Source organism: Enhydra lutris, unplaced genomic scaffold (assembly GCF_002288905.1).
Source record: "Enhydra lutris kenyoni isolate GAN:26980312 unplaced genomic scaffold, ASM228890v2 scaffoldscaffold16, whole genome shotgun sequence".
Classification (NCBI taxonomy): domain Eukaryota; kingdom Metazoa; phylum Chordata; class Mammalia; order Carnivora; family Mustelidae; genus Enhydra; species Enhydra lutris.
Window position 1 is genome coordinate 17687880 of NW_019154100.1, and position 17196 is coordinate 17705075.

Below are 17196 nucleotides of genomic sequence, written 5' to 3' on the forward strand. Positions count from 1 at the left end.
AGAATAACTACTTAACTTTATACCTCAAGGAAAGAGAAACAGAGTAAGCTCAACATTTGAAGGAATAACACAGATCAGAATAGAAGTAAGTGAAATAGAGTACAGAGACAATAGAAAAGATCAATTCAAGAACTAGTTTTTTAAAAAAAATAAGTAGAATATAAAACCTTTAACTACACTTATCAAGAAAAGAGAAGTCTCAATTGTAAGCAAAATAACCTAAAACTGTTAAATGATAACACGACTATGGATCATCGCCTTGAACAATTATATGCCAATAAATGCTACAACCTAAAAGAAATGGTAGGTTATATATTCCTATGAATTTATGCATGACTGAATCAGAAACAGAAAATCTTTTGTTTTTTAAAGATTTTATTTATTTGACAGATGGAGATCACAAGTAGGCAGAGAGGCAGGCAGAGAGAGAGGAGGAAGCAGGCTCCCTGCTGAGCAGAGAGCCCGATGCGGGGCTCAATCCCAGCACCCGGGGATAATGACCTGAGCTAAAAGCAGAGGCTTTAACCCACTGAGCCACCCAGGTGCCCCAGAAACAGAAAATCTTAACAATGATTTTCAGTAAGGAGAATCCATCAGTAATCAAAAGGATCGCAAACCCAAGTCCAAAACCAGATGGCTTCAGTGGATTATTAAATACTTAAATGATTAATGCCCATCCTTCTCAAACTCTAAAAAAAACAGGAGAGAATATCTCCAATCTTATTTTATAAGGCCAGCATTACCTTCATATCAAAACTAAACAAGGACTTTAGGAGAAAATTACACACCAATATCCTGATGAACACAAATGCAAAAATCCTCCAACTATTAGCAAACCAAGTTCAACAATCCATAAAAGTATCATATACCCATGACTGAGGGAGATATATCCCATAAAGACAAGAATGGTTCTGTGTTGTATAACATATTAAGAAAATTAAGGATAAAAATACAAAACATGATCCTCTCAATAGACACAGAAAAAGCATTTGACAAAATTCAAAAGTCTCAAAGTAGGTGTACAGGGAACCTACCTCAACATAACATAAGCCAATATATGATCAGCCCACAGCTAACAACATACTGTCATGATTTGAAAGCTTTCCCTCCAAAATTGAGGAACAAAACAAGGATACCCACAATCTTGCCACTTCCACTCAATGTAGTATTCAAAGGCCGAGCCAAGTGTAGGCAAGAGAAATAAGGCATCCAAACTGGAGAAGGAAAACTGATAATCTTTGTAGGTACTATATAAAGAAACCTAAGACTCCAAAAAAACTGAGCAAACTCAGTGAAACTATATTTACAAAAATCACAATCAATTTTTCCTGTTAGAAATTATCTCAATTTAAAAAAAATTTACAGTATCAAATATAAAATGCTCGGAAATAAATTGAACCAAAAAGGTAAAACATTTGTACACCAAAAACATTCAGACATTAATGAAAGAATTTGAAAACAGATGTTAAAATATTCTGTGTTCATGTATTAGTAGGATTATTGTTAAAATATGTATACAATCTAAAGGATTACACTGATTTGATAGATCACTTACCGGAATTCCAATGGCAGTTTTAATAGAAATAGTAACAATCCTGAAAATCTGCACAGAACCACAAAAGACTCTGAACAGCCAAAGCAATCTTAAGAACAAAGCCATAGGTAATATACTTCCTGATTTAAAATTGTATTATAAGCTATAGTCATCAACAGTATGGTACTGGCATAAAAGCAAATACATACAGACAGCCTAAAAATAAAACCAGGTATATATGGTCAATTTTTGAAGAAAGAGCCAGACTACACAATGGGGAAGGACTCTCTACCAAAAAAAAAAAAAAAAGGTGCTGGGAAATAATCTTGAAAATTTATTCATTTTTTCAGCTATAATAAGGTATGTTTGAAATAAAAATATTCATAAAAGTCTATTTAGTCAATATTGCATCCCAGTACCAAATATATATTCAATGTTTACTAATACATTTCCACAAAATATATCAGAAGTTGAAAAACAGTTCAAAATGTTCATCTTTAATCAGTTAACTTATATAGGAGTTCTACGGTGAGTTTTTGCTTTCTCTGTAGTTATTTCATGTTAAAACCTACTCATTTTGATCAAAATCAGGATGGGTTTGTTTTTTGGGGGTGGGGCGGGAGTTATTTCTTTCTTTCATTTTTTTTTTCTTAAGATTTTATTTATTTATTTGACAAAGAGCACAAGCAGGCAGAGTGGCAGGCACAGGAAAAGGGAAAAGCAGGCTCTCCGCTGAGCAGGGAGTGCTACGTGGGGCTTGACCCCAAGACTCTGGCTGAGATCATGATCTGAGCTGCAGGCAGATGCTTAACAACTGAGCCACCCAGGTGCCCCGGGTATTTCTTTTATAACTTTAAGTATGGCCTTTTTTTTTCACTTTCACTTTCTTCCCAAGTGTTCAAGTATTGTTTTATTAGCTTGTGAAAATCAAAACATGTATATTATATAAACCCAAGAGCAAATTATTTGAAGTATTTAAGAGTCCTTGTGTTCACTTTTGTCCATTTTCTTAAGAACTTACAGCAAAACCACTCTGCTGTTCTACTTTTCTCAAGGAAACATGCCTGAGTCCAAGTGCAGCAGGCCCCTTCCTCACAAGATCAGCAGAAATCCCCACATAGGCCAGGTCTTCTGACCACAGAGTTCTACAAAGCTCCATAATTAGCAGAAGCACCATCACGTCTCATTTAACAAGCAAACCAGAGCACACCTACTTAAAATTCCACATTCACACCAAGGATTAAACACTGCCCACTACAGGCAAGGAGAGCCTCTGCAGACAAGTGGCCTAAAGAATAGAGAAGCAAAGCACAACAGCAGAGTGCATGTGGCACACACCAGGGGCATTTCCTGAAGTAACAGGTCCTAGACACTATACCACCTCCTGAGAGGTGTCTCAGGAGCAGGAAATATAACAGGCTTTTTTGTCACAGAGAAGATGACTGAGACTTAGACAAAGTGCCAAGACTGAGGAATCTATCCTAAAAGAATGAAGAAGAAAAAGGGCCAGAGATCTAATCAAAAGAGATACAAGTAATACACCCAATGAAGAATTTAAATCAATAGTCATAAGGTTACTTGCCAGGCTTGAGAAAAACATGTAAGGCTTCAGGAGGCCTTTATTCACAGAGATAAAGAGCTAAAAAACAACCAGTCAGAAATGAAAAAAGCAGTAACTGGGATTCAAAACAGAGTAGATGTAACAACTGCAAGGATGGAAGAAGCAGAGGAATGAGTAAGTGACATAGAAGGCAGTATAATGGAAAATAATGAAGCTAAACAAAAAAGAGAAAGAATAACTATGGATCATGAGAATAGACTTAGGGAACTCAGTGACTCCATCAAACAGATTAACATTCCTATAACAGGAGCTCCAGAAGAAGAAGAGAGGATAAAGGGAGCAGAAAATTTACTTGAGGAAATAATACCTGAAAACTTCCCTAATCTGGGGCAGGAAACACATCCCAATCCAGGAGACACAGAAAATTCCCAGCAAAATCAACAAAAGCAGGCCAACACCAAGACATACTGTAGTTAAATTTGCAAAATATAGTAATAAAGACAAAAATCCTAAACGCAGCAAGACAAAAGAAGTCCCTAACTTACAATGAAAGACCCATAAGGTTACCCACAGATCTCTACACAGAAACTTGGCAAACCAGAAGGGAGTGGCATGCTATATATTCAACAGCTTGCATGGGAAATATCCACAGCCAAGAATATTCTATCCGGCACAGTTACATTTAGAATACAAGGAGAGATAATAACTTTCTCAGACAAACAAAAACTAAAGGAATTCATAAACAGTAAACCAGCTCTGCAAGAAGTACTAAAGGGGACTGTGAGTGGGAAACAAAGACCAAAACTGACAAACAATAGAAAGGAACAGAGAAAATGTCCAGAAACAATGATAAAACAAATATTAAATGGCATTAAATACTGATCAGTAATTATTCTTAATGTAAACAGCCTAAGCTTTCCAATCAAAAGATAGATGGTGTCAGAATGGATTAAAAAAAAAGAAACACAAGACCCATCTATATGCTGTCTACCCAAGACTCATTTTAACCTGAAGATACCGCAGAATGAGAGTGAGTGGATGGAGAACAATTTATCAGGCAAATGGATGTCAAAAGAATACCCAAGTAGCCATATTTATATCAGAGAAAGTAGATTTTAAACCAGAGACTCTAACAAAAGAGGAAAACAGACACTGTATCATAATAAAGGGGACTATCCAACAAGCAGAATGAGAGTGAGTGGATGGAGAACAATTTATCAGGCAAATGGATGTCAAAAGAATACCCAAGTAGCCATATTTATATCAGAGAAAGTAGATTTTAAACCAGAGACTCTAACAAAAGAGGAAAACAGACACTGTATCATAATAAAGAAAGCAGAGGCTTTAACCCACTGAGCCACCCAGGTGCCCCAGAAACAGAAAATCTTAACAATGATTTTCAGTAAGGAGAATCCATCAGTAATCAAAAGGATCGCAAACCCAAGTCCAAAACCAGATGGCTTCAGTGGATTATTAAATACTTAAATGATTAATGCCCATCCTTCTCAAACTCTAAAAAAAACAGGAGAGAATATCTCCAATCTTATTTTATAAGGCCAGCATTACCTTCATATCAAAACTAAACAAGGACTTTAGGAGAAAATTACACACCAATATCCTGATGAACACAAATGCAAAAATCCTCCAACTATTAGCAAACCAAGTTCAACAATCCATAAAAGTATCATATACCCATGACTGAGGGAGATATATCCCATAAAGACAAGAATGGTTCTGTGTTGTATAACATATTAAGAAAATTAAGGATAAAAATACAAAACATGATCCTCTCAATAGACACAGAAAAAGCATTTGACAAAATTCAAAAGTCTCAAAGTAGGTGTACAGGGAACCTACCTCAACATAACATAAGCCAATATATGATCAGCCCACAGCTAACAACATACTGTCATGATTTGAAAGCTTTCCCTCCAAAATTGAGGAACAAAACAAGGATACCCACAATCTTGCCACTTCCACTCAATGTAGTATTCAAAGGCCGAGCCAAGTGTAGGCAAGAGAAATAAGGCATCCAAACTGGAGAAGGAAAACTGATAATCTTTGTAGGTACTATATAAAGAAACCTAAGACTCCAAAAAAACTGAGCAAACTCAGTGAAACTATATTTACAAAAATCACAATCAATTTTTCCTGTTAGAAATTATCTCAATTTAAAAAAAATTTACAGTATCAAATATAAAATGCTCGGAAATAAATTGAACCAAAAAGGTAAAACATTTGTACACCAAAAACATTCAGACATTAATGAAAGAATTTGAAAACAGATGTTAAAATATTCTGTGTTCATGTATTAGTAGGATTATTGTTAAAATATGTATACAATCTAAAGGATTACACTGATTTGATAGATCACTTACCGGAATTCCAATGGCAGTTTTAATAGAAATAGTAACAATCCTGAAAATCTGCACAGAACCACAAAAGACTCTGAACAGCCAAAGCAATCTTAAGAACAAAGCCATAGGTAATATACTTCCTGATTTAAAATTGTATTATAAGCTATAGTCATCAACAGTATGGTACTGGCATAAAAGCAAATACATACAGACAGCCTAAAAATAAAACCAGGTATATATGGTCAATTTTTGAAGAAAGAGCCAGACTACACAATGGGGAAGGACTCTCTACCAAAAAAAAAAAAAAAAGGTGCTGGGAAATAATCTTGAAAATTTATTCATTTTTTCAGCTATAATAAGGTATGTTTGAAATAAAAATATTCATAAAAGTCTATTTAGTCAATATTGCATCCCAGTACCAAATATATATTCAATGTTTACTAATACATTTCCACAAAATATATCAGAAGTTGAAAAACAGTTCAAAATGTTCATCTTTAATCAGTTAACTTATATAGGAGTTCTACGGTGAGTTTTTGCTTTCTCTGTAGTTATTTCATGTTAAAACCTACTCATTTTGATCAAAATCAGGATGGGTTTGTTTTTTGGGGGTGGGGCGGGAGTTATTTCTTTCTTTCATTTTTTTTTTCTTAAGATTTTATTTATTTATTTGACAAAGAGCACAAGCAGGCAGAGTGGCAGGCACAGGAAAAGGGAAAAGCAGGCTCTCCGCTGAGCAGGGAGTGCTACGTGGGGCTTGACCCCAAGACTCTGGCTGAGATCATGATCTGAGCTGCAGGCAGATGCTTAACAACTGAGCCACCCAGGTGCCCCGGGTATTTCTTTTATAACTTTAAGTATGGCCTTTTTTTTTCACTTTCACTTTCTTCCCAAGTGTTCAAGTATTGTTTTATTAGCTTGTGAAAATCAAAACATGTATATTATATAAACCCAAGAGCAAATTATTTGAAGTATTTAAGAGTCCTTGTGTTCACTTTTGTCCATTTTCTTAAGAACTTACAGCAAAACCACTCTGCTGTTCTACTTTTCTCAAGGAAACATGCCTGAGTCCAAGTGCAGCAGGCCCCTTCCTCACAAGATCAGCAGAAATCCCCACATAGGCCAGGTCTTCTGACCACAGAGTTCTACAAAGCTCCATAATTAGCAGAAGCACCATCACGTCTCATTTAACAAGCAAACCAGAGCACACCTACTTAAAATTCCACATTCACACCAAGGATTAAACACTGCCCACTACAGGCAAGGAGAGCCTCTGCAGACAAGTGGCCTAAAGAATAGAGAAGCAAAGCACAACAGCAGAGTGCATGTGGCACACACCAGGGGCATTTCCTGAAGTAACAGGTCCTAGACACTATACCACCTCCTGAGAGGTGTCTCAGGAGCAGGAAATATAACAGGCTTTTTTGTCACAGAGAAGATGACTGAGACTTAGACAAAGTGCCAAGACTGAGGAATCTATCCTAAAAGAATGAAGAAGAAAAAGGGCCAGAGATCTAATCAAAAGAGATACAAGTAATACACCCAATGAAGAATTTAAATCAATAGTCATAAGGTTACTTGCCAGGCTTGAGAAAAACATGTAAGGCTTCAGGAGGCCTTTATTCACAGAGATAAAGAGCTAAAAAACAACCAGTCAGAAATGAAAAAAGCAGTAACTGGGATTCAAAACAGAGTAGATGTAACAACTGCAAGGATGGAAGAAGCAGAGGAATGAGTAAGTGACATAGAAGGCAGTATAATGGAAAATAATGAAGCTAAACAAAAAAGAGAAAGAATAACTATGGATCATGAGAATAGACTTAGGGAACTCAGTGACTCCATCAAACAGATTAACATTCCTATAACAGGAGCTCCAGAAGAAGAAGAGAGGATAAAGGGAGCAGAAAATTTACTTGAGGAAATAATACCTGAAAACTTCCCTAATCTGGGGCAGGAAACACATCCCAATCCAGGAGACACAGAAAATTCCCAGCAAAATCAACAAAAGCAGGCCAACACCAAGACATACTGTAGTTAAATTTGCAAAATATAGTAATAAAGACAAAAATCCTAAACGCAGCAAGACAAAAGAAGTCCCTAACTTACAATGAAAGACCCATAAGGTTACCCACAGATCTCTACACAGAAACTTGGCAAACCAGAAGGGAGTGGCATGCTATATATTCAACAGCTTGCATGGGAAATATCCACAGCCAAGAATATTCTATCCGGCACAGTTACATTTAGAATACAAGGAGAGATAATAACTTTCTCAGACAAACAAAAACTAAAGGAATTCATAAACAGTAAACCAGCTCTGCAAGAAGTACTAAAGGGGACTGTGAGTGGGAAACAAAGACCAAAACTGACAAACAATAGAAAGGAACAGAGAAAATGTCCAGAAACAATGATAAAACAAATATTAAATGGCATTAAATACTGATCAGTAATTATTCTTAATGTAAACAGCCTAAGCTTTCCAATCAAAAGATAGATGGTGTCAGAATGGATTAAAAAAAAAGAAACACAAGACCCATCTATATGCTGTCTACCCAAGACTCATTTTAACCTGAAGATACCGCAGAATGAGAGTGAGTGGATGGAGAACAATTTATCAGGCAAATGGATGTCAAAAGAATACCCAAGTAGCCATATTTATATCAGAGAAAGTAGATTTTAAACCAGAGACTCTAACAAAAGAGGAAAACAGACACTGTATCATAATAAAGGGGACTATCCAACAAGCAGAATGAGAGTGAGTGGATGGAGAACAATTTATCAGGCAAATGGATGTCAAAAGAATACCCAAGTAGCCATATTTATATCAGAGAAAGTAGATTTTAAACCAGAGACTCTAACAAAAGAGGAAAACAGACACTGTATCATAATAAAGTTTGGACTATCCAACATAAATATTTATGGCCCCAACAAGCAAATACATAAACAATACATAAAACAATAACAAACATAAAAGAACTCATTAATAATACAATAATCCTAGGAGACTTTAATAGCTCACATTAATGGACAGGTTTCCTAAGCAGAAAATCAACAAGGAAACAATGGGTTTGAATGATGCACTGGACCAGATGAACTTCATACATTCAGAACATTTCATCCCAAAGCAGCAGAACACACATTCTGTTCAGGTACACATAGAACATTCTCCAGAACAGATTACATACTAGGTCATAAATCAGAGCTCAAAATACAAAAATATTAAGACCATACCATGCATCTTCTCTGACCAAAATGCTATGAAACTTCACGTCAAACGCTAGGAAAAATTTGGAAAGACTACAAATACATGGAGGTTAAATAACATGCTACTGAAGAATGAACAGGTTAACCAGGAAACAGAATGAAAAAAAAAAAAAAAAACAAACAAACCATGGTAACAAATGAGAATTAAAAGACAACAGTCCAATACCTTTGAGACACAACAAAAGCAACCCTAGGAGTAAAGTATATAGCAATACAGGCCTACTTCAACAAACAAGAAAAATTTCAAACCACCCAACCATACATCCAAAGGAGCTAGAAAAAGAACTAATGAAGCCTAAAGCTGGCAGAAGGAGGAAAATAATAAAGATTAGAGCAGAAATTAGTGATATAGAAACAAAAGAACCGATCAATGAATCCAGGGGCTGGTTCTTTGAAAAAACTATTAAAATTGATAAAAACCCTAGCCAGACTTATCAAAAAGAAAAGAGAAAGGACCCAAGTAAAATCACAAATGAGAGAGGAGAAATAACAACCAACACCCCAGTAATACAAACAATTATAAGAGGATAGTATGAAAAATTATATGCCAACAAATTGGACAATCTGGAAGAAATGGGTAAATTCCTAGAAACAAAAACTACCAAAACTGAAACAGCAAGAAATAGTAAATCTGAACAGGCCTATAACCAGCAAAGAAATTGAATCAGTAATCAAAAATCTCCCAACAAACAAAAGTCCATGGCCAGATGGCTTCCCAGGGGAATTCTACCAAACACTTAAAGACTCCTCAAACTGTTACGCAAAAAACAGAAATGGAAGGAAGACTTCCAAACTCATTCTATGTGGCCAGCACTACCCTCATTCCAAAACCAAAGACTCCACTAAAATAGAACTACAGGCCAATATCCCTAAATGAATATTGATGAAAAGTTCTCAAAATACTAACAAATCAAATCCAACAGTACATTAAAAGAATCATGCACCACAAGCAAGTGGGACTTATTCCTTGGTTGCAAGTCTGGTTCAGTATTCCAAAATCAATCAACGTGATCCACCACATTAATAAAAGGATAAGAATCAGATGATCCTCTCAGTAGATGAAGAAAAAGCATTTGACAATGTACAACATCCATTCATAATAAAAACCCTCAACAAAGGAGGGCTAGAGAGAACATACCTCAATATCATAAAGACGACATATTAAAAATCCACAGGTACTATCATCGCCACTGGGGAAAACCAGAGATTTTCCTCTATGGTCAGGACCAAGACAGGAATATCTACTCTTACCACAGTTAACATAATACTCGAAGTCCTAGCCTTAGAAATCAGACAAAAAGAAATAAAAGGCATCCAATCGACAAGGAAGAAGTCAAACTTCCACTATTTGCAGATAACACGATACTCTATATGGAAAATGGGAAAGACTCCACAAAAAACTGCTAGACCTTATACACAAATTCATTATAGTCACAAGATACAAATCAATGTACAGAAATCTACTGCATTCCTATACACCAATAATGAAGTAGCAGGAAGAGAAATGAAAGAACTGGTTCCATTTATAATTACACCAAAAACTATAAGATATGTAAGAATAAAGCTAACCAAGAGATAAAAGATCTGTACTCTTAAACAATAAAACACTGATGAAAGAAAGTCAAGAAATGGAAAGATATTCCATTCCCATGGATTGAAAAATATTGTTAAAATGTCCACACTACCCAAAGCAATCTACACATTTAATGCAATCCTTATCCTAGTATCACAGGCATTTTTCAGAGCTAGAAGATAGTCTTAAAATTTGTATCAAACCACAAAAGATCCCAAATAGTCAAAGCAATCTTGAAAGAGAAAAGCAAAGCTGAAGGCATCACAATTCTGGACTTCATGTTCTATTACAAAGATGTAGTCATTGGACAGTATGTTACTGCCACAAGAACAGACCCATAGATCAATGGAACAGAATGGAGAACTCAGAAGGAAACCCACAGCTATATGAACATTAATCTTTAACAAAGCAAGAAAGAATATCCGATGGAAAAAAAGATAGTCTCTTAAACAAATAGTGTTTTGCTGGGAAAACTAAACAGCAGCATGCAAAAGGATGAAACTGCACCCCTTTCTTATACCATACATGAAAATAAATTCAAAATGGATGAAAGACGTAAACATGAGAAAGGAAGGCATCAAAATCCTGGAGGAGAACACAGGCAGTAACCTCTCTAACCTGGACCATAGCAATTTCTTACTAGATAGGTCTTCTGAGGCAAGGGAAACAAAAGCAAAAGTAAACCATTGGGACTTCATCAAAAAAAAATCTTCTGCACCACAAAGGAAACAGTCAACCAAACTAAAAGTCACCCTACAGAATGGGAGAATATATTTGCCAATGACATACCGGAGGAAGGGTTAGTATCCAAGATCTATTAAGAACTCACCAAACTCAACATGCAAACAAAACAAAACAAAACAAAACAAAAAAACACAAATAATCCAGTTCAAAAATGGGCAAAAGACATCAGTAAACACTGCTGCAAAGATGTCTATTGATGTCTAATAGACACATGAAAAGATGCTCAACATCAGAGAAATACTAATCAAAACTACCATGAGACATCACCTCACACCTGTCAGAACGGCTAAAATTAACAACATAGGAAACAACAGTTGTTGGAGAGGATGCGGAGAAAGGGGAGCCCTCTTACACTGTTGGCGGGAATGCAACTGGTGCAGCCACTCTGGACAATGTTCCTCAAATGTTAACAGAAATAACCTATGATCCAGCATTTGCACTACTAAGTAATCACCCAAAGATATACAAAAATATTCATTCAGAGGAATACATGCAGCCCACTGCTTATAGCAGCATTATCTACAATAGCCAAATTATGCAAAGAGCCCAAAAAGTCCAACAACTGATGGATAAAGAATATGTAGTATATGTATACAATGGAATATTACCCATAAAAAATGAAATCTTGCCATTTGCAATGACATGGGTGGAGCTAGAGTATTATGTGAAGTCAAGTCAGAGGAGGACAAATAGCATGATTTTACTCATAGGTGGAACTTAAGAAACAAATGAACATGGGGGAACAAAAAGAGGCAAACCAAGAAACAGACTTATAACTATATAGAACAAACTGAGGATTACTGGGGGTGGGGTTGAGTGGGGTGTTAAATAGATGAGGGGTATTAAAGAAAGGCAATTGCTGTGATGAACATCAGGTGTTCTATATAAATGGTGAATCACCAAGTTCTACACCTAAAACTAACAATGCATGGTGTTAACTAGCTGGAATTTTAATAAAATCTTGGGGAAAAAAGTTAAATAAAGATCTTATAGCAAAACCTTCAAAAACAATCCTATAATTAAGAAGTCCTCATCTGAGCCATAGAACACAGATAATTATCATATTACTATTTTTTTAATTCTCCCTAGAATGCAGTAGAAGAATGTTTAATTAGTTACGTACAGTGAATGTCTTAGGGTGGTGGTTCCCGAACTGCAGTATGCATTAGGATCCCATGGCAGAGATGTCTGCTGAGACACAATTACTGGGGCCCATACCCATAGCTTCTAATTAAGCCAGTCTGAGGTGGAGCCTTCTAACAAGTTCCAAAGCACACCGATGCTCTCTGGGAACCACACTTTGAGAACCAGTACCTCAGTGCATTAGCACTTAATTCTCCAGCAAAAACTGTGGGAAAATGTTTCTCTGATATGCAGAACATGAGATTATATTCAATTTCTCTTCTAAAATATATTAAGAAGAATGGGAGGTGTGGTAACTTCAGGTGTTTAAGGATGAATAATTTCAGGCAATAAAGTAGATATCGTCTAACTCTGCAACATTTAGGCTATAAAATACAGTATTTAAATAAATAATTGGAGCCTTAAAGGAGGGCATGTGATATAATCAGCACTGGTTGTGATATCCAACTGACGAATCACTGCACTCTACCTCTAAAACTAGTAATACACTATAGGTTAATTGAATTTAAATAAAATAAAATTTAAAAATATTTATGATAGCTTAACATTGATATAATTATGACCATATACAGGTAAATTCCAATACACCAAATTCATTATTTTAAGAAAACAGTATAAACCGTGCAGACTACTCATACCATTAAAATGGTTTCTATTTATATCATCTCATTTGAAAACTAACCAATTAAGATTGAGTCAATTTATTATGGATGTGACCACCTTCTATCCAAAGTAAGAGGCATTATTTTATTATAAATGTCAATATTCTTATTACCACTACCTTCACGTTCGTACAAATCCGTCTGTTCCAAACTCTTCACTGATTAACATCAGCTTAATCAGTCAGTTAGTTCTAACTTATTTCATTGGCAAGTTTCTGACAAGCATAATGCCTAATAACCAGTAACTATTTAAACCATAAATATGCAATAAATGTCAGTAAAAGGTCCCAAAGCATTTTTAGAACATGAGGGAAAAAAAATTATCTAGATAATCTAAACACGAAGTGATTATGTGAGATTTTAAAAGAAGCTGGTTTGTGAACTCAAATGTTAAAGGTATCTATAGCTGTGCAGGTAACTTACCATACAGGCCTTAAATGGTTAGAAAGACTACCCTTCCACCTAGATATGGGAAATTGGCTCATACAGTTTTCTCAGTGAACAGTAAGTGTGGTTCGCTATGCTCGTACTATTTGCATAAATAACACTAATACTGTTAGACACCTGCTTTCCTTCCAGGAATCTGAAATTGTTGTAGATGCTAAGACAGGGGTTGCCTATGACCAACCCCACGTCATACCCCGAACACTAGTCTCTAATGGGCTTCCCTGGAGAGAACCATCACCCACATGCTGCTGAATTTTCATAGCTGGTGGGAGAAAAGATGCTTTGTGTGACCCTTCAAGGGAAGCCAAGAACCTAAGCAAGAGGACACATGGATTCTCCCAGACTCTGCATGTGCTTCTCCTATGACTCAGCTGTGAATCCTCTCTACTTCACTGTTAGCGTTTTTAACTTGAGTCCAACTATACGTGGTATCTTCCAGCAAATTCCCAGAAAGGGGAATATTCTTGCAGACCCCACACACAGCCATTTTCAGAAACCAGGATTCTTACCTGCTGATATGCTTCATAGATCACACCAAACAGAAAAGCCTGTGGCATTTCACTTGCTCTGTGTCTGGCACGTTCTAGTGAATGGTCTAAGCAACCATCTGCAGAGGGACTGATTACTGTAGATACAAGAGGTCGAACTGCTCCTGCTGCCTGAAGAACAAACAGAGATCCAGTTAACATTTATTTCACCTGGAGCAAATTTCAAAGTCAAACACTGAACTCTCTCATTTTGAGATTTTATTCCTGGCTTGAACAAATAACCTCAAGAAAATATTTGAACAAGAGTTGATTTGGTTCATAAATCAGTATTTCACAATCAAAACCCTCTTTCTTAATATTACAGTTCTATATAAGAGATAGAGATTTTTTTTCCATTATAGGTTCACAAATCCTTTTGGTCAGTGGACACTGAAATCTAATACTAGATCAGAATGGTGAGATCCAAGTGGGTATTCCATGAAGGCAGAAGGGTGAAGGAAGAGTTACTGTGCAAAAAATGGACATGGATTACACATTAGTATGTATTAGTGTGACTTCAAAAGTTTTACTTTCAACACAGATAATTAAGGAAAAAGATCACTCTTCCCTAAGATCCCCAAAATGAGACTGAGCCTAATTAACAACAAATTTATGTCTAATTCCTATAAAAAAACATTCCTTTCAAACGTTCTCAGAGCAACATTCCCTCAGATAAAGTAACCACTGATTTCAATTGCTCTGATAAAAGCTGTCTCCTTTATAGATGCATCTAAACAAAACAGAAAGGCACCTTGATACCTGATGATTTATCCCTATCATCTTTAGCAGTGTTTCATTGTAGTCTGGAAGGTCATTACCAGACAACCGCTTTGGAGAAGCAGCTTTAAAATACAGTTCCTGAGGTAGGCCATTAAGGAACCTCCTCCAAAAGTTCTTATCTTCCATGTAACAAACACATAGGTATTACAGCACAACAAATCAATGAGCCACAATCAATTTGGTCTGGAGAAGACCAGTACCTGTGCAAGATAGATAGCCCATAAACTAGCTTATAAAATCCCAGCAACTGGCTGAAAATCAAAGCTAATATGTGAGCCAAGTAGACAGTTTATAAACTGTCACCATTTCCAGTGACTCAAGTAGGAGTTTGGAGCCTAGAAATAAAAGCAAAAATGAGGAGATCGCCAGGGCTGACAGGGAGAGAGAGATGTCCAAGTAGGCGAAAGATAAATAAGGAGAAAACCTAATTGGTCAAGTCTGACACATATCAATAGAAGTTAAAAGAAACAGACTTGCATGCATACACACACATACACACACACACACACACACACACACACATAGCTTTTAAGGGAAAAGTTCTATTTATATTGCAACTATATATACATAACACTGGAATTCTATACCAAGCCATGAAGCAAATCTATTTGAAAGAGAGAATGAGTCACAAAATGTCAGCATGAGGACTTGAGCAGACTCTCTCCAGCAAAGGAACTAGTGAAAAATATTTTAAATACTTATTCATACTTAATATTTTATACTTAAATATTTTAAAATAACCATTTAAAATCCTTGAAGGGCATGCAGCAGATAAAACATTTTTCAAGAATATCAACTAAATCTCGGGGCACCTGGGTGGCTCAGTGGGTTAAGGCCTTTGGCTCAGTTCGTGATCCCGGGGTCCTGGGATCAAGCCCCGCGTCGGGCTCTCTGCTCATCAGGGAGCCTGCTTCCTCCTCTCTCTCTGCCTGCTTCTCTGCCTACTTATGATCTCTATCTGTCAAGTGAATAAATAAAAATCTTTAAAAAAAAAAAAAAAAGAATATCAACTAAATCTTGGTAAAAATAGTGCTTGTGGTACTCAAGCCACAATCTATTTCTTCCTTAATCATCCATCCAGCTCAGTGTGACAGAAATTCCACTAGGAGTAGATACGGCTTGAAAAGATGGGGCCTTCCTCTCCCACTACCACTCAGCTCCAGGTCACAGAGGCTAAATTAAAGCCAACTGTGGACAAGAGACTGGAGACTCCCTTCCCACTACATAGGCTCCACTCCCAAGTGGAGTATCTATCCCAGTCATAGTAAGCACAGAATGAATCCTGGGCCCTGAACACCCTTAACAACCAATCTCACATAGGGCAGAGGTTTTCACCAGAAGCATAACAAAAGGTTAGAGTCCTCAAATGTCTCCACGGACCACCCTGCTCATGAAGTAGGAGTGTCACCTAGAAAAACAAGACATCATGCCCCACCAAGCAGCAGTGTGGTGATTTTTTATAGGGAGAGAGACAGGCTGCAAGAACAGAGCTATCAAGTTCTCCCAAAGAAAACTCACCTTGTATGTAACCGACGATGACCAAGTTTAAATCGAAGTACCCTGGCAGAAGAAGCAGAGACTATTGTGCTAGGCAATTAAGAGGAAGATGGTAGCTATGAAACAGCAAAAACCTCAACCGCTGGCAAGCTAGTTTACCAGAGAGAACTGCAGAAAGAGACAAGTAACAACAACCCCATGGAATCAGAGCAAACTTCCAATACTGGCCTCAAAAACTATCCTTGCAAAGGAACCAAAGTTTAATTGAATCAGAGTATAGAGCATTTTATACCTCAGGCATTGTTAAGGAAGGAAGGAAGGAAGTAAAGAGAAAAAAGAAAGCAATTTGCAGGCAATGAATACAGTTTATCAGTTAAGTGTGATATCAGAAACCGTAAGAGACTAAGAAAGACAAAAGGAACCCTACTAAACTACTTTCATTCCAGCCTGGCTACATTCATGACCAAGATTACACCCTCTGTGAGGGGCTGTGGAGACTTCACTGGGTAGGGGGAGAAAACGACTTCAATGAAACAGATCAGCAAAGTCACAGGATACAGTAACAGTTAAGTCTGAGAAAATGGGAGGGAGACTATCATCATATAGAAATGATAAATTATGTAAAGGTCTACCAAGCAATGAATGGATAAAGGAAATGTGCTGCATATATCCACAAGGAAATATTTTTCAGCTATAAAGAACTTGTTTCAACAAAGGACGTATTTTCAACAACAACATGGATGGACTTCGAGGGCAATGTGTTAAGTGAACCAAGTCAGAGAAGACCAATACCTTATGATCTCACCTACATATGTAATCCAAAAAAGGGGGGGGAGGGGGCGCTCAAAGATACAACAGATTGGTAGTGGGCAGAAGTGAGAGGACAGAGGTGGGCAAAACGGGTGAAAGTAGTCAAAACGTAAAACTTTCGGTGACAAATTAATCCTGGGGATATAATGTACAGCATGGACTATGATTAATACGCCATAGTATCAAGTTGCTCAGAGATCTTAAAAATCCTAAGGAAAGGATTCTCTATGTCTGGTGACAGATGTTAACTTATTTTGGTGATCATTTCAGAATGTGAACAAATGTTGAAACATTATG

General features: G+C 36.7%; 1 protein-coding gene across 1 annotated transcript in view; it reads right to left on the reverse strand.

Moving 5' to 3' along the window:
* The window catches only part of LOC111147336 (isoprenoid synthase domain containing), a 323058-nt gene that overhangs the window by 271195 nt on the left and 34667 nt on the right, over positions 1 to 17196 (reverse strand). Inside the window, exon 3 of the mRNA XM_022503328.1 lies at positions 13795 to 13944. Within this exon, the coding sequence (XP_022359036.1) occupies positions 13795 to 13944 (150 nt within the window). The remainder of the gene's footprint in view (positions 1 to 13794; positions 13945 to 17196) is intronic.